The following is a 22161-nucleotide window of genomic DNA, read 5'->3' as shown; positions in this document are numbered from 1 at the left end:
CTGCTAAGCCCCCACCTGCAGCCCCATGTAATCACTGGGTGAGGATTTGGGGAGTAGAGGTCCAAGTGCTCATTAACATGGCAACAAGATGCTTTGCCAAGGGGAATCCCCTTTGGCAAGCCACCCCTCCCTGATGAAGGCATGTGGCCTGGTATGGTTCAGAAGGCGGGGCACAGTTGCCCCCCCTCCCCCCCCCTCCTCCTTTTCTGGAATTCTAGGCTGCATGCTCTGATAAGGGTCTGGAGTGTATTTTTGAGGAAGCCCTATGCTTTTTTTCATGATTTTGTTTTTCTGCATGAGGTTTCCTCTTAAACACCATACAAGACCCAAAGGGTTTGGTATAGATTTTAGGGGGAACCTCATGATTTTTTTTTTTTTTTTCATTTTTTGCAAGGGGCTCCCCTTAAAAGTCATACCAGATCTGAAAGACTTGGTAAGAATTATGGGGGAACCATAAAGATTTTACACATTTTGTGCATAAATAAGGGTAATATGTACTCCTTAGGCCTCGTTCATATAGGGCATTTTAATCCATGCTCATGCAGTGCCATGTTTTACTGACACAGGAATGTATAGGTTTTGTCTGCATCCCCATGCCAACAGTCCCATAGCTGTTAATGGGGCTATATGGACACAGCTATGGTTCCCAATGTGGTGTGGGTGCACAGCCCCAAAAACCTTTCTGGAACAATACCCAGGTATGTTCAGCTCATCACTAGTTATCAGCAGGAGATTTGTCCATCCAGTCTGTTTAGAATAGATGGGGGAACTTCTCTCATTTAGCCTCTAAAGAAATCTCTATGTATGGTCAGCCTGTCAAATCACTACGAATTTATCACTTTTAGAAAAAGTGAGACGATTATCTGCCTCCATTTTGTGTAAGCAACATGAACAGTTTAGAAATACAGCTGGCAGAAATGCACAGAACCCTTTGTCTTTACAGCTTTAATCATGGACAAACCATACAACTGTGACTGAATGAAAATATACACTGATCAGCTATAACTATGAACTTTATAACCATTGAGAGATTAAGTGAATAACTTAAGTTAATGTGTTGAAAGCAGAAAAATGGGCATCGTAGTTTGTTGTGTATGGGGCTACGTAGCACAGACTGATCAGTGTGCGCATGATGACCCGTGTCCATAGTCAAAAGCACCTACAATGGGCATCTGAGCATCAGAACAGGACAATGGTACAGTGGAAAAAGGTGGCCTGGTTTGATGAATCACATTTTCTTATACATCGTGTGGATAGCCAGGTGCGTGTTGCTTATCTGGGTAAGAGATGGCACCAGGATGGGAAGAAGGCAAGCAAGCAGATATAGAACAATGCTTTGGGAAATGTTCTGCTGGGAAAGCTTGGTCCTGCCATTCATGTGGATGTTACTTTGATATGTACCACCTTTGTAAACATTATTGCTGGTCAAGTATACACCTTCGTGGAAACGGTATTTCCTGCTGGCAGTGGCCTCTTTCAGTAGGGTAGAGCACTGCCACACTGCAGAAGTGGTTCAAGATTGGTTTGAGGAACACAACAATGAATTTGAAGTGTTGACTTGACCTCCAAATTCTCCAGATCATAACCAAATAGAGCATTTGTGGGATGTACTGGAAAAACAAATCTGATCCATGAAGCCCCCACCTCGTAATTTACAGGACTTAAATCATCTTCTACTGACAACCTGGTGCCAGATACCACAGCATACCTTCAGAGGTATAGTTGATTCCATGCCAGGATAGGTCAGGGATGTTTTGGAGGCAAAGGGGGCTTTTTTGGCAGCAAAAAGGGGACCAACTCAATATTACGTAGGTGGTCATAAAGTTATGCCAGATCCAAGGGCGGACTGACCATTTGAGCACTTGGGCACTGCCTGAGGGCTCGGGGTCAGTAGGGGACCCCATGAGATGCCCCTGGTACCTTTCATTGACTTTTTCATAGGCTTTTTTGGCTGTGGGCGAGGACACAGGGGCCCCATGATCCCCTATTGCCCGGGGGCCCCATGAGTTGTCAGTCCGCCCCTGGACTGATCATTGTATGAATCATTGATACTCCGATCAACAGTGCAGGCAAAAAAAAAGCAAGAATCTGATGACTCATTTTGTGATATTTACTCTTGGGAAAGTATTGCTGCCTAGATAATGGCTTTGTATTTTTACAATATTATAAAATGTCTTCTTTTATTTAACATTTAGGAAATACAGAATTGCTTTGTTTGAAGACACTAATGACAGAAAAAAAATAATACTGGAAAGCAAGAAGTCTTAATGGGAGATGGTAATGTAATCTGTACTTGATACTTTTCTTACTTTAATTTAAAAAATAAAATCTTCATAGATATGACTGGTTGTTTATGGGTATAAATGTTCCAAACTATATTCCTTCCTGTCGGTTGCTAACCACAATGTTAGTTTAGCCGCACAGGCTCGTTACTTGTGTTTGAATTATTAACTAGCATTACTCAAGATATGCAAATGAGCCTCTTACAGCTGCTGCCTGATATATACAGAGGAGGCTCAGCAATACACCCAGTGTCACAGGCTGCTAGTGGATTGTGAGGACCCAGATCATCTGGTACTATGGTAAGTGTTGCACTTTTCACAGCAGTGCTATACAGCACACTTTATAACAAGCTCAACAGGTAAATGGAGTTCACACAATAACCAACAGGTTACAAAAAAAGCAGGTAATTATTTTTTTCTATAATTTATATAACACAAGCAACTGTTTTATTTAAAATAGTTAATTAGAAGTTCTTTTCTAATTTACAAGTAGCTGCAGTATATTTGCTTATTATATTAATTTACTATAGCTACTTGTTTATCGCCTTTTAGTATAAAAAGTGGAATTTAAGGGAAAATAATGAAATGCAGCATTTAGCCTGGTAGTATATAAAATATTCATATATGACCTTTGTGAATTAGAGTTTAGTTGGTTTCCCAGAATATGACATTTCACTTGAACGTGATCCATAGTCTTCCAATGTAATATTCAGGTGATTTCAGAAAATGAAGGTTGTGTTCAATGAATTTGAGGTTAGCTTTCTGTTAAGAGCTTTATTTAAAGTGTACTGACAGCATTGATTAGGATAATTACAATATCAGGTAGGTTGGGTAGGGTTGAAAATAATTAAATTAAGTATAGGCTATCGTAAAGAAAAGTTAAAATGGGCAGCTACCATTTTATAAAGTAAATGATTTATCTCCTTTTTACTGCTGTGTTAGCAGCTATAGTGTGTGTACAGTACATGGGTTGGAGCTTTAACGTTTTCTGAAATAACACAACCAAAGTTTAAATGTGGTTGGAATACAAAGAATGCCTATTGGCACAGAGATTTTGACAGTGCATTTTTCCAGTAAGATTTACTGTGGAGAAAAAGCTTATTTTCATGATCACTGCAATGTCTAAGGGCTATCAATCATGTTTGTGTTCTGAGATTGTATGCCCAGATTCAAACTTAGATCTACCAAATTTATGTAATATGAGGACATAATTAAACAATCCAATCAGACAGACCCTTGCACTATATAGTTGTTGGTAGATCTAAAGGAGATTGTAGAATTAGATAACATGTAACATGTGGTGAGCATAAAGCTAGTCATAGATGGATCGAAACTTGCCGAGACTGAACTGAATTTCGAACCCTCTATGGCTGTTCCTGTTTATGAGAAGTCAATCTTATGATCGACTTCTCACGAACAGGTTGTGGTTAAATGTTTTGTTTGATCAGAGCTGCAGCGCTGATCAGTGAACTCTGAGAGAGGAAGAGTCCCCTCAGTCAGAATACAATTAAACAATGAGAAGGATTGCTCCATCCACCACCCTTGTATAGATTGGGGAACCATTCCATTTTTTCCCTGACCCAGGCATGCCCAGCTAAAGAGTGAAGGTTGCTGGTACTGGCCTGATATTATCAGGCATACAGCACTTTATGGGAGGTAAGCCTCTCATCTAACAAGAATGCTAGTTTTTGTATGGCAAATTATATGATCATGACCACAACTGTCTAAGCATCTTTACTGAAATAATGTGGCTGATTTGCGTGTGAATAGTGATTTCATGTTGATAGATTCAAATATTAGATGATATATAAAATATGATGTGTGTGGACTAAAAACAGTGACCTTGCTTAAAGTGATTCTGTGATCAGGCTAAAAACATTTAAGTATGTTATAAGGTCATTCAATTGTATGTCCAGCCAAAATGTATTTTTATAGCTTTGAATCACAAAATTAGCATTAAAACAAGCACTCACTAACCTATGTAGATGAATGAACTGGATCAATTCATCCTGAAAGTTCACTGCAAAAGCATAAAGGTCATTCAACTCATTCTCTCAGCAGCTTAGTTACCCTGCTTCCTCCTTCCAGAGTACCCTTCTCATAGATAAAAAAGTTGGATGGGTGCTGAGTCACTGGTAAAGAGGAATTAGGGAATGGAAGGTTTGCTGAGAGAATGATTTAGGTGATATGGGTGCTTCTGCTGTAAACTTTAAAGAATTAATTGTTGCACAGTGCCTGTAGCAGAGGTCCGAGAGGGCTTGTTTTAAAGCTCATTTAATACTCATTAAAGCAAAACTAAACTGTAAAAAAAAAATGCTGTCAGTCAGGCTCCTTATTTCAGAACATACATGCTATGTCTCTTTATCCCTAAAGTGATTCTATAGGTTCTATTTTTGTTTTTTTTAATAGCAAACATGTTATATTTACCTGCTCTGTGCAATGGTTTTGCACAGAGCAGCCTTCTTTGGGCCCTCTGCTGGCGGTCTTGGCTCTTCCCTCCTGCCGAGTGCCCCCAATAGCAAGCCTCTTGATATAGGGGCACTTGAGCAGGCTCTCTCCCGAGCTGCACTCCTGTGAATGGACATTGTCTATTCACACACAGAGCATGCCTCAGCTCCATCCCCTGCTATCCCCTCATTGGTGCACTGGCAGTGATTGAAATCAGTAGGAGCCAATGGCTCCCACTGCTGTATGAGCTAAAGAGCAGAGAGAGACCCAGGAAATCCACTTCTCTCATGCACATCACTTGATTGAGATGGGGCTTAGGTAAGTACAAGTGGGGGGGGGGTTGCACCCAGAAGGTTTTTTACCTTAATGCATTAAGGTAAAAAAAGCTTCTGCCTTTAGAATCACTTTGAAGAGTGTTAATCAGCCAAACAGCTAAACACATAATTGAAGAACATTTGAAATATCCTCCATCCTAAAAGAAACTGGGTGGGGAAAAAAATGGGACTTGCATAGTGCCTTACAGAGAAAACAAACACGTGTATATTAAACCAACAATATCTTTATTGTTCAGATTAAAAACAGTTTTTATAATAGATTAATATGTGACCATCTGTAAATTCTGGTTCAAACTGAATATAAACATCATTGGTATAAGCAGCTGCATCCCAAATAGTGTTTGAAAGTACATTAAATACAGAAAACTGTCCCTAGAATGGCATCTAGGATTGACACGTTTCGTGATTAAATAGCTTCATCAAGATTCATGCATGCCGCATTTAAAAGAAAAATTGCAGTCAAAGCCAAAAAATGGTGACACAGAAGGGAGAGGAAAGGACCTCAATAAACGAATGTGAGTGGAATTAAATAGGGCCATGTCACATGGAGTAGACAATTCTACTTTATTAGATAATTGCAACTATTGGTCAAAACTCTAACTTCCCAATCAGATGTAGAAAGAAAGACCTGCTGCAGGTAGTCCAGAGACTTGCATTGTCTATGGCTAATGGCACATTTGTTCAACAACAAAAAATGCAGCACATAGAATATGGCAAGCCAGTGTGCTTTAGAATGCTACTGTATGTATCTGCAGTTTATACATCTGTTAAGCCACTTTTGTGGTTCACATGTTTCTCACCCTCTTATACAACTAGAGGGTCACATCACTATTCAGAGCTGGCAACTTTGTATCTTCCTGTGTCACCTCCTCACCTCCAGCCTGTCCAATTGGCTTTAAATGAGCATAAGCCCACTAAGAAGGTATGCCCAGCATTTTCTCTTCCTGCAAGTTTGGCTAAACATCGTCTATTTTAGCTTTCAATTTACATGGGACAGTTGTGGATTGTTCTAGTGTTTGGCTCACACTGGCACTTTCTTTCTCAACTGCTTTTCTCATAGGTAGGGAACTGCAGTAAGTGAATCAAAACAAAATTACTGAAAGTAATCTAGAGCTTGATTTCAGGAAATTAAACACCATATTGGAAATTATTTAAGGCTTTCACATCTAAAGGAAGGTTTTGCCTGGAGCTTGACTTTTACAGCAAATATAAAACACAAATTATTTAGAACACATGTCCTGTGCTGCATATACTGAAGTCAGAACAGTGAATTCACATATCCCTAGTATTTTTAAACCATATCTAAACCCCTAAACAGAATTGTGATATCTTGAATCTTACCAGAACTTAAATGTCGTGGTTGCATTTTTTTTTAGAAGTTTATCTGATTATTATACCTGTTTAAAGTGATCCTATCACAAGAGAAATAAAATGGCTACTGCTGACTACTTCCTGTAATTTCAAAAAAATAGGTTGTGCTTACATACATACAAAAGTGTAACAAAAAAGTAAATAACAAAACAATAAGAAACAATATTTTAAATCAAAATAAAATCCAGCAAAAATGAAAGTCCAAAAGTTCAAATAATCAAAAATGTCCAAAATAATTCATCACCAAGTAAATCCACCACCAAAAATGGTTAAATAGACCTCACCAGAGTAATATGCCGATTGTTGAAAAACCAGCATATAGTACTTGTTGTTCTGGGAGAAATGAATAATATGGTGACAACAACACTGAAGAAATGAGGGATGAACGCCAACAGATGATGTGCCGCAAAGTTGAAAATCCACTCCAAAGGTGATTTAGTATCCAAACTGAGAGATGATCAGACCATCACTCAAAAGAAAAAAGCGAACAATCACGTTGCATTATGTATTAAAAAGCATCAAACTTTAATGAAGAAATGCATTTACAAGCAAGGTGTCCAGACTGACACCAGTATAGACAGCATGTGTGATGAATACAGGCGACTCAGACCCAGCCAAACATGCACATGCAACGTGCAGACAAACCTGGAGTATTCTGAACCTCACATCCAAAGGCACCGCCCTAAGCTTTTCGTCATCGACGTCCTCACGGAGCAGGACACTAAGCGGACGTCCTAAGCTTTTCGTCATCGACGTCCTCACGGAGCAGGACACTAAGCGGACATCCTAAGCTTTTCGTCATCGACGTCCTCACGGAGCGGACGCTAAGCGGACGTCCTAAGCTTTTCGTCATCGACGTCCTCACGGAGCGGACGCTCCGTGAGGACGTCGATGACGAAAAGCTTAGGGCGGTGCCTTTGGATGTGAGGTTCAGAATACTCCTGGTTTGTCTGCATGTTGCATGTGCATGTTTGATTGTGTCTGAGTCGCCTGTATTCATTACACATGCTGTCTATACTGGTGTCAGTCTGGACACATTGCTTGTAAGTGCATTTCTTCATTAAAGTTTGATGCTTTTTAAAACATACTGCACCATGATTGTTCGCTTTTTTCTTTTGAGTGACGGTCTGATCATCTTTTAGTTTGGATACTAAATCAACTTTGGAGTGGATTTTCAACTTTGCAGCACATCATCTGTTGGAGTTCATCCCTCATTTCTTCAGTGTTGTTGTCACCATATTATTCATTTCTCCCAGAATAACAAGTACTATATGCTGGTTTTTCAACAATTGGCATATTACTCTGGTGAGTTCTATTTAACCATTTTTGGTGATGGATTTACTTGGTGATGAATTATTTTGGACATTATTGATTATTTGAACTTTTGGACTTTTTCGTTTTTTGCTGGATTTTATTTTGATTTAAAATATTGTTTCTTATTGTTTTGTTATTTACTTTTTTGTTACACTTTTGTATATTTAAGCGCAACCTATTTTTTTGAAGTTTTGTATATCCTATAAGTTTATAGGCTAGGTTTTGCAGCTTATTGTTTTATATATTTTCCATGGCGCTGGTTCTTTGTTTATATATACTTTCTGTAATTGCTAATTGCTTGTCTTTTTTCATTATTTTTTAAAAAGTTCTGACCCAAAAAAAGGATGCACAAAAGGAGTCAGAGAAAAGCCACAATCCCTTGATTTGGGTTAATGATTCAAAAAGTATTGATACCAAAGCATTTGCATGACAGCCAAGTAACTAGCTTTTTCAGTAGGAGGGTTTAGCCATGGCAGCCCTCATATTTGATCTTTTGACAAGTGTACTTTAAGGTGCACAGTATGCTGGTTAGATTGGGATTGCACTGACCTACTTCTTGGAGCTCTTGAATAGCAGCTAGTATTCTTATATGAAAATGACCTATTAGCAAACACTAAGTTATTTATTTATATAGTGCCACAAACTCTTAAGTCATTGTTCTAAAGAAAGTGAATAATAAAAGGTGTTATTCACAAAACCCCTGATCATCCACAATTGCACAAGTTTCCTGCAATGTTAATATATTCTGAATGGCTCAGCTCCAAAAGCCAAAGAATTAAAAAAAACTTGCACGCAGACGTGTTAGACAGGACTCTGGCTTTCTCTTATCCTGTCTTTGTGCCTTTTTGTTTGAAGCCATTACTGCAACTACTACCAATATTACTACTTCTACTACCACTATTACGACTGATATTACATTATTATACTACTACCAATAATAATTATAATTGTAGCACTACTGCTTGAAGGATCAACTATAATTTTACTGGATCTTTTCCCCAAACTAGTGCAGAGGCAGTCAAGCACAGAGCAACAGTTAATTCACTCTTGGCTTATTAATTAGTCTAGGGGATGTCTTATCAGGATTTTTATTGCTGAAGAACTTGGATGGGGTATAGGGTGACATGGGATACTCCAGATTCACTGAATATTCACAGGAGGACACTCTACTTTGCTAAGCTTCTCTGAACAGGAGCAAGTGACAGAACTGAGTCCTTTTTAAATGATATTCCAGTCAAGACTACCACTGGCTCTTTGACCCAATAGAAACCACAAACCTTCAATAGGACTCTGATCACTGGATGCCTCCTTCCAGTATCCACCAGACACTTTTAGTGATGTTAACGCTCACAATGCCACAGGTCAGCCAGACTCCTGCTAACTACCACCAGGCACTCTTCAGTGAGCTCTTCAGACCAGATCCTTAGATGAGGGTTCAGTTGCTTTGCTTCAAAAAAAGTATTTTTAGAAGAAGTAGCCCCCCTCCCCCCAGCTATGCCATAGTTGGGACCTCAATGAATATCTAGCAAGCTCCAGCAGCCTGTCCTGAGGGGCAGATCCCCTCAGGCTGGGGACTCCTCCTGCAGGGTTAGACCCAGGACTAAAACAGGACTGCTCCAGACCTATTTAAGTGCTCTTTAGCCACCTAATGGGCACACCTCCCCAGGAATTGGCTGCAGCACAATACATATTCATACTGAAAATTTGCCTTGCTCACTCTTCTATGTTCCCAAACTCTCCAGAAGGCAGGAGAGAGCAATCAAACCTGCAGCATGTGAAACCCAAAACAAGAAAGCAACAGCTGCTCCAATTATTACAGAGGAACAAAAAATAAATAAATTAACCTAACATTTTAGCAGCCTATCCACGATGGTTCTACATAATAATAATAATGATGTTAATACATTTTGCTGAAATGATATGCTTGATGCAAAATCGTCCTTCCTAATTTTGGATTTTTAATACAGAACATGTTCCTTTTGAACTGTGTGAGGAAGTAGAAGGGAATATGTGGAGGAAAATAACCTGAACATATCTAGAAAGGAAACTCTCCTTCTCATACACAGCCTCTTAGTGCCACCTGTACTTCCTTTTGAAGTAAACCTTTCATAAACTGGCGCATTTCCAACTGATCCTGTCATAAAAATGTATAAACAGATGTTGCCATTTAGTAATGCTGATAATGATCAGCAGATCCATAGGTGTTATCAGCTGAAGGGATATTCAAATCTTCCTTTAGAAAATCAAGCTTAGCTCATCATTCCCACCTACATGTTTCCCTGTAGACTACTTCTTAGTGGTAATGCTGAATCCCTGAGCTAGGGTTGTTTTCAATAACGCCAAGCACTAGTTCCGGTATACCCATATATTTTATAATGTTCCAGTCCAACTCATGCAGACTGTATGCTGTGTTGCACACTACATACTCTGCACAAGTTGACTGCATGTCACCCTGTATGCTAAATACTTTTGGCTGCCCTATTCCAGAGTTGGCAACATGCATGGTGGGACTTTGTAACATTAACTGTTGAGCACTGATACTACAAAAGCATACTATGACATTCTATAATACACTGTATACTGTGCTATACATTACATACTCCTGAGCATCCTGCTCTGTATACTGTGCTATGCTTTGCATATTGCGCACTCCTACACTCTGGATCTGTATAACACATAACGTTTTATAGACTGCTGGACTGCATATACTGTGTTATAGATAATACACCGCAGGCCACTTCATTTTGTACACTGTGTATGTTGTGCAATACATTTATAAAGATTCTTTTCTTTCTCTTGTGTGTGTGACTCTTGTTTGTAGCACAGCAATTAAGGCACTTATGTAAAGAAAAAGCAGCGCAAAAGCTAAACTATATTTAAAGGAAACCGGTCAAGAGAGAATCGTGGAGGCTGCCATTGGTGATCATTCTTTCTGTAAATGCAAGCTGCCTGGCTTAAATGCTACCTGGAATGCTGACCTGGAACAACTACAGAGATATGGAATTCTGACACTTTTCTGACACACTTTCACAGTGACCACCTTATTGCAACACATGCCTCAGTTTTTCCCTTTACAGAGTGTCCATCTAGCAACATGCATGACTAAATTTTATTTCAGTGCAAAAATAAGCATCACGGTTTCATTAGAAGGAAATTAAGGAAGTATATATATATATATATATATATATATATATATAAAATAAGTGGTTTGAGGAAGCATTGCTACAACACACAGAACCAATGTTCTTGCAGATAGGGAACTAGTTAATCTTACAAGGCTGAAGTGCTATGAGTAGCTATTTAATGTGACACTAAATTATATCTTTATTCTCCAAATATAATCCATACATATCTACTACTTGATGGACCTGTAATCTATTTTTCATTTTGTTTCTTACTATGCTTTTCTGCCTCCTTGTAATTGTTCTCTGTGAGCTCCTGAACCTCTATCACTTCTGTTTGTATGAAATTGAAACGAGCAGTGCACATTATTTACAGTCATGTGAACTGTTCTATGCATGATACAAACACCCTAGTCTAGTCCATCTCAGGACAAGCAGGAAAGGGTGGCTATGTTCCTATGTACAACAAACCTAGCCACCCTGATGAAGTGTGTGTGTGTGTGGGGGGGGGGGGGGGGGGGTTTGGATCACAAGAAAAAAAAATATTTAGAGGTTTGAAGGAAGCTGAAAGCACTAGAAGATACTTTTTTGGCATAAGTATACATACTTGAATATTTTTTTTTTAAAACCAGAGTTTAGTGTCACTTTAAGTAAAATGTATTTTTTTTTTTTTTACTTGTTACATTTAAAGGGTTTAAATGAGGTGTAATGAATTCTTTCTACTTGTTACATTCAAAGGGTTTAAATGAGGTGTAATGAATTCTATTCTAAATCCTGCATGCGTGCATGCTGCATTTGATGCCATTTCATCAAAACACATGTTCTATAAAGTTCAATTGTAATGCACCCAAAATGCACTGCATAGATGTGAACCTACCCTAACTGTTGGGGGAAGAGTAATCAATCAGCTTCTAACTTCAGCTTGTTCAATTAAGCTTTGACAATATTATCTGGACACTGATTGGTTGCTCTGCACAACTGCAAAAGATTCTGTGTGCATCAGTCTTAGTAAATCTCCCCCTTAGGGTCCATGCAGAGCTTTCCAGTGGGAACACATGCATTCATCTGTGTGTTATTTTCAAAGCATGTTACATGCATTTTCACTTTGAGGTGCCGTTTATTCCTAATGGCACCCTAAAGCATCAACCCAACACACCTCAATGCATGAGCATTGGAGCACAAAGTAATGCATTACCATGCATTGTGGTGCTCTTCGATGGAAAAAACATTGCATGTCCCATTTATTGTCCATTCTGGAAAATGTTCATAAATTGTACTTGCTGTTAAAAAAATATTATTAAATACCAAGACTATTTTAAAACAAATATTTTTAATAAACAAAACAACTGCTAGCAAATACCAACACAAAAAAAGAGATGTAGCAAGTTAAACATTGCATTGACACTCACCGGCCACTTTATTAAATATACCTTGCTAGTAGCGGGTTAGACTCACTTTTGCCTTCAGAACTGCCTTCTTTGTGGCATAGAAGCTGAAAAATATCTGTGTATTTGGATAGCACTGTGTTGTACCACATGACCAACTAAAGTGCTAAGTGCTTATACTATCTCAAATTAATATTGCCATATATCTTAAGTCACACATTTAAAACAAATGTGACCAAAAACTATGAATAATCTTTTCATTTTTTAAAAAGATTTTATGCCATGTGAGATTTTTCTCTCCTCCCGGAATATACATTATGTTCCTTTGAATTGACTGAGTACCTTGATAAGAACGCTGGTATTGGCAGGATTTGACTCCCATCTTACCAGCATAGGTTTCTGGTGAGTGCAGCTGATAATCCTTTTGGTGGTGAACTGATCACTTTTCATATGCATATTTGCACAGACTATTTATTGATTTATTTGTTTATACAAAGGGGTGTTGTTATATGTGCTTTTTTATACATGAATTAGTAATTTGTATATGCACAATTGATAGATTATTTATTGTTTCTGGTCACATTTGTTTTAAATATGTGAATTAAGAGATATGCCAATATTGGTTTGAGATAGTATAGGCACTTAGCACATTAGTTGGTCATATGGTACATCACAGCACTATCCAGATACAGATATTTTTGAGCTAGCTTTCTAGTTGGAAAGCAGCAGTGTATGACCTTCTGACCATATTCAAATTTGTACACAAATGTTTTCACAAGTCATATAGGGTTGCTTTGATCTATAAGAGTTATTGAATTATTTGTTCTGTGGTGCAGTCATATTAGGTATGATAGATTCAACAAGATGTTGGAAACATTCCTCAGATATTTTGGTCCATATCACATGAGTTACTGTTGACTTTCTATCATCTCGATGTCAGAGGTCAGAGGAGATTGGGCAGACTGGTTCAACAAGGCTTTTTCATCCACACAACCGCTGCTCACTGGACTCTCTTTTGGACCATTCTCTGCAAACCCTAGAGATGGTTGTGCATAAAAATCCCAGTAGATCAACAGTTTTTTAAATACTCAGACCAGCCCGTCTGGCACCAACATAAGTTCAAAAGTCACTTGAATCCCCTTTTCTTCCCCATTCTGATGCTCTGTTTGAACTTCAGCAAGTCATATTCACCATGTCTAGATGCCTAAATGCACTAAGTTGCTACCATGCGATTGGCTGATTAGCAATTTGTGTTACTAAGCAATTTAACAGGTGTACCTAATAAAGTGGTCGGTGAGTGTAATGCTTAGCCTGGCAAAGTGCTGTTACAAAATGGCTGCCATAAAGGTCATCTTTTGTTTTGCTCTATATGTCCTATCAGATCAGTGTGGTTATCTACACCACAGTCTATCAATACCTCATAACCATCATCCATGATGACCAAATAAAAAGAATCTGATCATTTAAATGTCTCTGTTTCAGAGTTAAAGAAGAATTCTAGGCTTTACCTAACTAATCTTACAAATGTCCCCTTTCCCTTCCTAACGACTGTGCTAGCAACCTCTGTAAGAAAGATGAACTCACCTATTTTCAGACAGTTCTGGTCCAGTCATGTGATTCAGCTCCCCTTTGCCAGTCATTCAGCTCCCCTGTGTGAATGGGAGTGGAGGGAGAAAAGACATTGGATGGACCATGTGAGCCTCGCACCCTAGTTTACCAGCTGTTGTTGAGCTGATGTCGCTCTCTTCCCTCCTCTGCAGATGCTACTGAGAAATCATGTGACTGGACAGGAGCGGCTTGAAAATAGGTAATGTACATCTTCATTACGCAGATTAGTCAGCATAGGTGTTAGGAGGGGGGAGTAAGCATTTAAAGGTTAGTTAGGTATAGCTTGAAATTTTATTTTAAAGTTTGATTCTCCAGCTGGTATTGAGCCAAAAAGAAAAGATAGATTACGTGAAACTACAGTATACCGGTTTTCAGTCAATTTTACTTTTTACTTTAATCTTATCTCAGATTAGATGCCTCTTCATCATTTGCAATACTCCCAATCCTGGAACATAGATAACATATGCACATACAGTTGTGGCCAAAATTATTCAACCCCCACTGAAATTGAGTGTTTTGGCCAGTTTGACATTGCTTTTGATCATTCAGTCATCTTGCTTACATTTACATTAAAGAGGCACTTGTAGGTCAGACAAATATAACATAACAGTTATAATGAAATAACCACAAATGTCTTTTCTGTGCTCACAGCATTATCAGTTTTATTCAACCCCCAAGTGACATTCAATCTTAGTACTTAGTACAGCATCCTTTTACAGTTATAACAGCTTTTAAACGTGAAGCATAGCTTGACACAAGTGTCTTGCAGCGATCTACGGGTATCTTCGCCCATTCTTCATGGGCAAAGGCCTCCAGTTCAGTCACATTCTTAGGCTTGCGCACTGCAACTGCTTTCTTTAAGTCCCACCAGAGGTTCTCAATCGGATTTAAGTCTGGTGACTGCGATGGCCACTCCAAAATGTTCCAGCCTTTCCTCTGCAACCATGCTCTAGTGGACTTGGAGGTATGCTTGGGATCATTGTCCTGTTGAAAGGTCCAACGTCTCCCAAGCCTCAGGTGTGTGACGGACTGCATCACGTTTCCATCCAATATCTCCTGGTACTGAAGAGAATTCATGGTACCTTGCACACGCTGAAGCTTCCCTGTACCTGCAGAAGCAAAACAGCCCCAAAGCATGATTGACCCTCCACCATGCTTCACAGTAGGCAAGGTGTTCTTTTCATCATAGGCCTTGTTCTTCCTCCTCCAAACATAGCGTTGATCCATGGGCCCAAACAGTTCTAATTTTGTTTCATCAGTCCACAGAACACTATCCCACAACTTTTGTGGTTTGTCCACATGGCTTTTGGCATACTGCAGTCGACTCTTCTTATTCTTTGGAGACAGCAAGGGGGTACGCCTGGGAGTTCTGGCACGGAGGCCTTCATTACGCAGTGTGCGTCTTATTGTCTGGGCTGAAACTTCTGTACCCACATCTGACAAATCTTTTCTCAGTTCCTCAGCAGTCACACGGGGACTTCTCTCCACTCTACGCTTCAGGTAGCGCACAGCAGTCGAAGTCAGCATCTTCTTTCTGCCACGACCAGGTAGCGTTTCAACAGTGCCCTTTGCCTTGAATTTGCGAATGATGCTTCCTAAGGTGTCTCTTGGTATGTTTAACATCTTTGCAATCTTCTTATAGCCATTGCCCTTCCTGTGAAGAGAAATCACCTCTTCTCTTGTCTTCCTGGACCATTCTCTTGCCTTCACCATGTTTGTAACCACACCAGTAAATGTCTAGAAGGAGCTGAGTATCACAGTCATTTTAAAGCTGCCTAATTGGTGCTTATTATGCTTGATTGCTGCTCGGTGACATCCACAGGTGTTTTCAATACCTGATGGAAAGCACCTGTATGAACCTCTGTTCTTCAGAGTGGTAGTCTTTAAGGGGTTGAATAATTGTGGCAATGAAGAAACCACATAAGAACCATTTACTACTGTATTACATAAACAATTGATGTCATTTTAGTTGCATTTGGGTAGTTACAACGTCCTTGTAGGATTTGATTCTGAATACAATTCCAAATGTACACTATAGTCCCTAAACCCCTTTACAGCATTGGGGGTTGAATAATTTTGGCCACAACTGTACACTCTTTGCTGTATAAATATGCATATGCACACATTTAAAAGAGGGAACACTCCTAACAATGGATTCAGAGCAATATGTTTTTTTTAAGGAGGCATAGCAGTTGTTTCTCGTAGCCTGCATACAATGAAACTTTCTGATTTGTTGAGCAATTTGTTGAGCCTGTCCACAGCCTGCTTCTGGAGACACAATTGCAACTATAATTGTATTTTACCAGTACTTAAACAATAAATTATTAAAAGTTAAATGTTGGGAGGCTTGCAAGGAAAGTGAGCAAAATGTTGAAGGTTTTATTGATTTTGGAATTGAGCCTCAAATGAATAATGAATACTTTGAGATAATGACCTGGAATAAATATGCAGACCAGGAAAGTTGGAACTCACCTTATCTACATGCTTGGTCTAAATAAGGGGATCAGCATGACAGGAAGTGAATATGAATTATTCAGAAGAAGAGCTCATCAATGTCAGCCTTTATGTATCTTCATTAAAATACTTCTTTAAAAGGTAAACTATGATGGTTTGGGGTAATTTTTTTATCTGAATTTCTAAACAGATTTTTAAAATATCTGTTGTATATAGCAGTAGTTACCTCCTTTCAGGAAAGCTGTCTCATAGTGAAACCTAAATGGAGGCATTCAGTGTGTTTATATTTCAGCTTGAACCACTGAGCTCTGTAAACAGATTGTTTTCAGCAGGAGGTAAGGAGATGTAAATGCCAAAAGCTACCATATGTCTTAAAAAAAATGCAAAAATATGAATATGCAATATTTTACATCTACCTGACTAAAATAGAAAACATTTTTGTTCTGAATATAGCATGCAAAGGAATAAAATACACTGCTCCAAAAAATTAAAGGAACACTTTGAAAACACATCGAGATCTCAAAGGGGAAAAATATCATGCTGCATATCTATAATAATATGGATTGGGTAATGTGTTAGGAACATTAGGATGCCCAATCATTTGATTGAAATAAAATGTATCAACCTACAGAGGACTGAATTCAAAAACACCCCGAAAATCAAAGTGAAAAAACGATGCAGCAGGCTAGTCCATTTTGCTGAAATTTCATTGCAGCAACTCAAAATGGTACTCAGTAGTTTGTATGGCTCCCATGTGCTTGTATGCATGCCAGATGATGACAGATGGTGTCCTGGGGTATTTCCTCCCAGATCTGGACCAGGGCAGCACTGAGCTCCTGGACAGTCTATGGTACAACCTGGTGGCTTCGGATGGACTAAACATGATATCCCAGAGGTGTTCTATTGGATTTAGGTCAGGTGAGCGTGGGGGCCATTCAATAGTATCAATTCCTTCATCCTCCAGGAACTGCCTTCATACGCTCACTACATGAGGCTGGGCATTGTTGTGCACCAGGAGGAACCCAGGACCCACTGTACCAGTGTAGGGTCTGACAATGTGTCCAAGGATTTCATCCCAATACCTAATGGCAGTCAGGGTTCCATTGTCTAGACTGTAGAGGTCTGTATGTCCCTCCGTGGATATGCCTCCCCAGACCATCACTGACCCACCACCAAAACAGTCATGCTGATCGATGTTACAGGCAGCATAATGTTCTCCATGGCTTCTCCAGACCCTTTCACATCTGTCACATGTGCTCAGGGTGAACCTGCTCTCATCTGTGAAAAGCACAGGGTGTCAGTGGTGGACCTGCCAGTTCTGGTGTTCAATGGCAAATGGTGCCGGGCAGTGAACACAGGACCCACTAGAGGACGTCGAGCCCTCAGGACACCCTCATGAAGTCTGTTTCTGATTGTTTGGTCAGAGACATTCACACCAGTGGCCTGCTGGAGGTAATTTGTAGGGCACTGGCAGTGCTCATCCTGTTCCTCCTTGCACAAAGAAGCAGATACCGATCCTGCTGATGGGTTAAGGACCTACTACGGCACTGTCCAGCTCTCCTAGAGTAACTGCCTGTCTCCTGGAATCTACTCCATGCTCTTGAGACTGCGATGGGAGATATAGCAAACCTTCTGGCAATGGCATGTATTGATATGCCATCCTGGAGGAGTTGGACTGCCTGTACAACCTCTGTAGGGTCCACGTATCGCCTCATGCTACCCATAGTGACACTGACCCTAGCCAAATGCAAAACTAGTGAAAAACAGTCAGAAAAGATGAGTAGGGAAAAAAATGTCAGTGATCTCCACCTGCAAAACAATTCCTGTTTTGGGGGTTGTCTCATTGTTGCCCATCTATTGCAGCTGTTGTTAATTTCATTAAAACCAAAGCAGCTGAAACTGATTAACAACCCCCTCTGCTACTTAACTGACCAGATCCCAGGAGTTTAATTGATTTAATGCTATACTCTGATTAAAAAGTGTTCCTTTAATTTTTTTGAGCAGTGTATATGCCATAGGCAGTGAAAAGACATAGTAAATAAATAAAGCAGACTTAAAATAATAACAGGGAAAACTAAAATAATTATTTTGACTATCTCAAGTGAATTGCTGGCAAAAAATATGTTATTAGGAAATATAATAAACATGTATTTACAAAAGTTGACTTGTTTATTTAGCTGTCTGCTTAAAGGTCCACTTTAAATGTTTAATTAAATGATAATATTTAGTAAAATAGAAAAATAAAATAAAATTAGTAATAAATTATTATATTAGTCATGACATCATATTTACAATGTTACCATTCATTAATTTGTAATACCTATTTGAAATATGCACTTTTTCAGCATATTTTTATGCCACACATTTACCAGTTATTAGCCAAATACAGAAAACGGAATCCCCCTCCTGAGCAACATTCTCTTGGCTAACTCTCAATGCATATAGTTAACATGTAAGTGCTTTTTGTTTTTGTTTTTTTAAGCATAATACAGAGACATTTACAAATTTTGTAATAGCTGATAAACATTTCCAAACTATGTTTATATAGTATGAGAATAATATTGTAATCGTATAACTGTCACTTTATTTTAGACTCTTAACTGTTCATCGGTTGACTGTCTTCTTGAGAAATACTACTTATCAACTGTGTACTCACTAGAGTTTATATTTGGCATTCTTGGGAATGGCGTTGTAATGTTTGGCTATATCTTTTGTATGAAGAAATGGACCAGCGGAAGTATCTACCTCTTTAATCTGTGTTTGTCAGACTTCGCCTTCCTCTGCACGCTCCCTCTATTGATTGAAAGTTATGCCAATGGACGCTGGATCTTTAATGAGATCTTGTGCTACAGCAACAGATACCTACTTCATGCCAACCTGTACACCAGCATCCTCTTCCTCACCTTCATCAGTATTGATCGTTACCTGCTTATCAAGTGCCCTTTTAAAGACCACATAATGCAGAAGAAACTTATGGCAGTCACCATATCTGTTGGCATTTGGTTTGTAGTTATGTTAGAGATTTCTCCAATTCTATTCTTCATAGAACTGCGTAATAACAGCCAGTGTCTCAGCTATGGGAGCTCTGGGATGGCCTCATCCAGTCTCATCTACAGTGTTTGCCTTAGCGTCACTGGCTTCCTCATCCCTCTCTGTACCATGTGTTTGTTCTACAGGAAAATTGTTTCTTTTCTCAGGACCAGGAATCAGCTGCTTACAACATCCTTTTCTCTTGAGAAACCTCTTACTTTAGTGTATGTGGCTTTGATTGTGTTTTTTATCCTTTTCACCCCATATCACATCATGAGAAATGTAAGGATCGCCTCGCGAATGGAGGACTGGAAGCTGAGTAAGGAGACAATGATCACCATCAATTCCATTTATGTCATTACACGCCCCATTGCATTTCTAAATAGTGTAATAAACCCTGTGTTCTACTTTCTTATGGGGGACAATTTTAGGGAAATGTTGTTGGCAAGGGTTCAGAACATTCTTCGGGTAATAAAATGTCAATGTGCCTATAAATTCAGCTCTAGTCATCAGGAAACTAGAGACTATAGCAGAGAGTCATATCAATAGGTTTTATACATAGTGGATATACAATAGTATTATAAGTCCTTTTGCAGTATTTTCCGTAACATAGAAAACTCCAACATGCTAAATATTTAAGTTATAAGCTGTTTTTCTTATTCCTAAAATAATAAGCTGTAGAAGCAGCTTAAAGTGTTACTAAACCCAGGGCCCTGCATCCACTATATCTGGTCTCCAGCAGTACACAGAACATGGAAGTGCAATTATTTTAGTAAATATAAACTGCCAAATACCTTTTCTCATCTGCAGTTACAGCAGTCTTGTGACTTCTATTAGCACTCAGCCCAGCACTAACTAAAGCTGGTAGGAGGAGTTTTTTTCTGCTCTAGGAGGATGTAAAACCCCTGATCTCTTTCTGACCAGTTCTGATTGGCCCTGTGCTGATCACAGGCACTCTCCCAAGAAAAAAAAACCTCTCTAGACATACACACCAAACTGAACATGTGCAAATGCCTACGGTTTAGTCTGTCTTATCAGGAGATAAGAGGTGGTCCCTTGAAAAATGGGAGGAACAGAGAAGAAAGGATCAAACGGCTTTTTTACAAAGTGCAGAGGATTAACCCCTTAGGTTCCACAGTCAGTATAACCAGCATGCTTTACTGCATATACAGGTTGATTTTACTGTTGTGGGTTTAGTAACACTTTAATGTTATCCTATGTATCCATGCACATTAGAATGTTTAAGGCATATTTTAGACTCAGCATTTAAAGGCAGAAAAAAACCCCTTCTGGTTTTCATTTTTGATTGGAGTTTTCTAGCAGAAAAAAATGCTAAACACTACTAAACATGACTAAACATGTACAAAAATGCTCTACATGAGCATTTTTTTTCTGCCAAGGGAATTGGCATTTTTTAAGCCCAGTGTGCATGAAGCTTAAAGGATGTTGAGCATACATGGTTATCTGTATAGTATAGTTCCAATCTTGAAAATTACCAAAAAATAAATCAATGATAAAATGAGAGGAATATCAAATCATGTACAAAAACAATGAAAAATAAATTTTTTGCTTGTCCTTGAATGTATAATTGAAAAATAAATTCACCTTACTCACTAAACTTAAAAAAATCACTTTTCAAGGAGCAAAATCACTCTGCTTAGTGATCTGCAAGCAAATATCCTGTTTTATTTTATTTTCCTTATACATGATTGGGTATTCTTTGCAAACTGAATTTTCATTGTGTTTCCCTCATTTACTAAAATAAGTGAAAATTTACTTTGCAGAGTTAACATGCTCCACTGCTTTAGTCAATCAACCACAGTTGATAAATAGTTGCTAAAGACAGCATCCCTCTGCTCAAATTTTTACAAATCAGTCAGTCTGTACTTTGCCCAACTAATTTTTATTTAAAAGGTACAAAACAAAGCAAGTTATTTTTTATACCGGTTAGTAATGTATCCTAAAAGTGATATTAAATATATAAAGTTTAGTTGCCATTATCTCTTCTATGCAAGGGCGGACTGACCATTTGTGTACTCGGGCACTGTCCAAGGGCCCAGGGTCAGTAGGGGGCCCCATGAGATGCCCCTGGTACCTTTCATAGGCTTTTTTGGGTGTGGTTTAAGTGTGGGCAAAGACATAGGGGCCCCATGAGCTGTCAGTCCGCTCCTGCTTCTATGTATGCATAAAGATCATGCTGCTGTATTTATTTTAATATAAAAATCATCCTAGTAGCTTGTTTAATCTATGCTGTTCAGTGGTCACCAGTCACATGACATTTCCCAGGTCTTTCCTGTCTTCGGGAAAAGATCTGAGGGAGAAGTGTCTAGTACTCTGCTGATGTATGCTCTATAGCAGGATGTCTGGATCGGGGGGGGCTGACACTCATGGGGCCCCGGGCAATAGGGGATCATGGGGCCCCTGTGTCCTTGCCCAAACTCAAAAAAGCCTATGAAAAAGGTACCAGGGGCATCTGGCAGTGACCCCCGGGCCCTTGGGCAGTGCCTGAGTTTCCAAATGGTCAGTCTGCCCCTGGTCTTGACTATGAATCTGTGTCTGCACAGTGCTGACTGGTGTTGTGTCACATGACTTTAAAAAAAGGCTTTCAGAATAGAGAATTAAAATAAATAATGAATAGTAACAAAATCTTTTACAGCTTATTACAAATATATATTTCAAAGCAAGCATTTATTGTTTTTTTGCTATACCATGCTGTAGTTTACCTTGACTGACAATAGCTTTCACTTTGTTCACATGGTAAAGATCTCTGGAGGAGGTTCTGACAATCACAGGCTGTATCATGCCTTTTCAG

General features: G+C 39.0%; 1 protein-coding gene across 1 annotated transcript; it reads left to right on the top strand.

Annotated features, from left to right (window-relative positions):
* The first annotated feature begins 1132 nt into the window (after positions 1 to 1132).
* On the top strand, positions 1133 to 20881 carry SUCNR1 (succinate receptor 1). Its single transcript, XM_089672642.1, has 2 exons — positions 1133 to 1261; positions 18912 to 20881. Exons 1-2 carry the CDS (start codon positions 1133 to 1135, stop codon positions 19896 to 19898), a joined length of 1116 nt encoding a protein of 371 aa, XP_089528768.1. The 3' UTR covers positions 19899 to 20881.
* The last annotated feature ends 1280 nt before the right edge of the window (positions 20882 to 22161 follow it).

Source organism: Staurois parvus, unplaced genomic scaffold (genome assembly GCF_062004578.1).
Source record: "Staurois parvus isolate SC_StPar_1 unplaced genomic scaffold, SC_StPar_1.0 ptg000131l, whole genome shotgun sequence".
Lineage (NCBI taxonomy): Eukaryota > Metazoa > Chordata > Amphibia > Anura > Ranidae > Staurois > Staurois parvus.
Note: the sequence above shows the minus strand (reverse complement) of the source record. Positions and strands in the feature narration are given on the sequence as shown.

Bases quoted from the DNA above. Each gene is read 5' to 3' on its own strand.
- SUCNR1 (XM_089672642.1), top strand. From the start codon at position 1,133: ATGACCCGTGTCCATAGTCAAAAGCACCTACAATGGGCATCTGAGCAT. The intron at 1,262-18,911 runs GTGCGTGTTGCT...ACTTTATTTTAG, and splicing joins TACATCGTGTGGATAGCCAG to ACTCTTAACTGTTCATCGGT.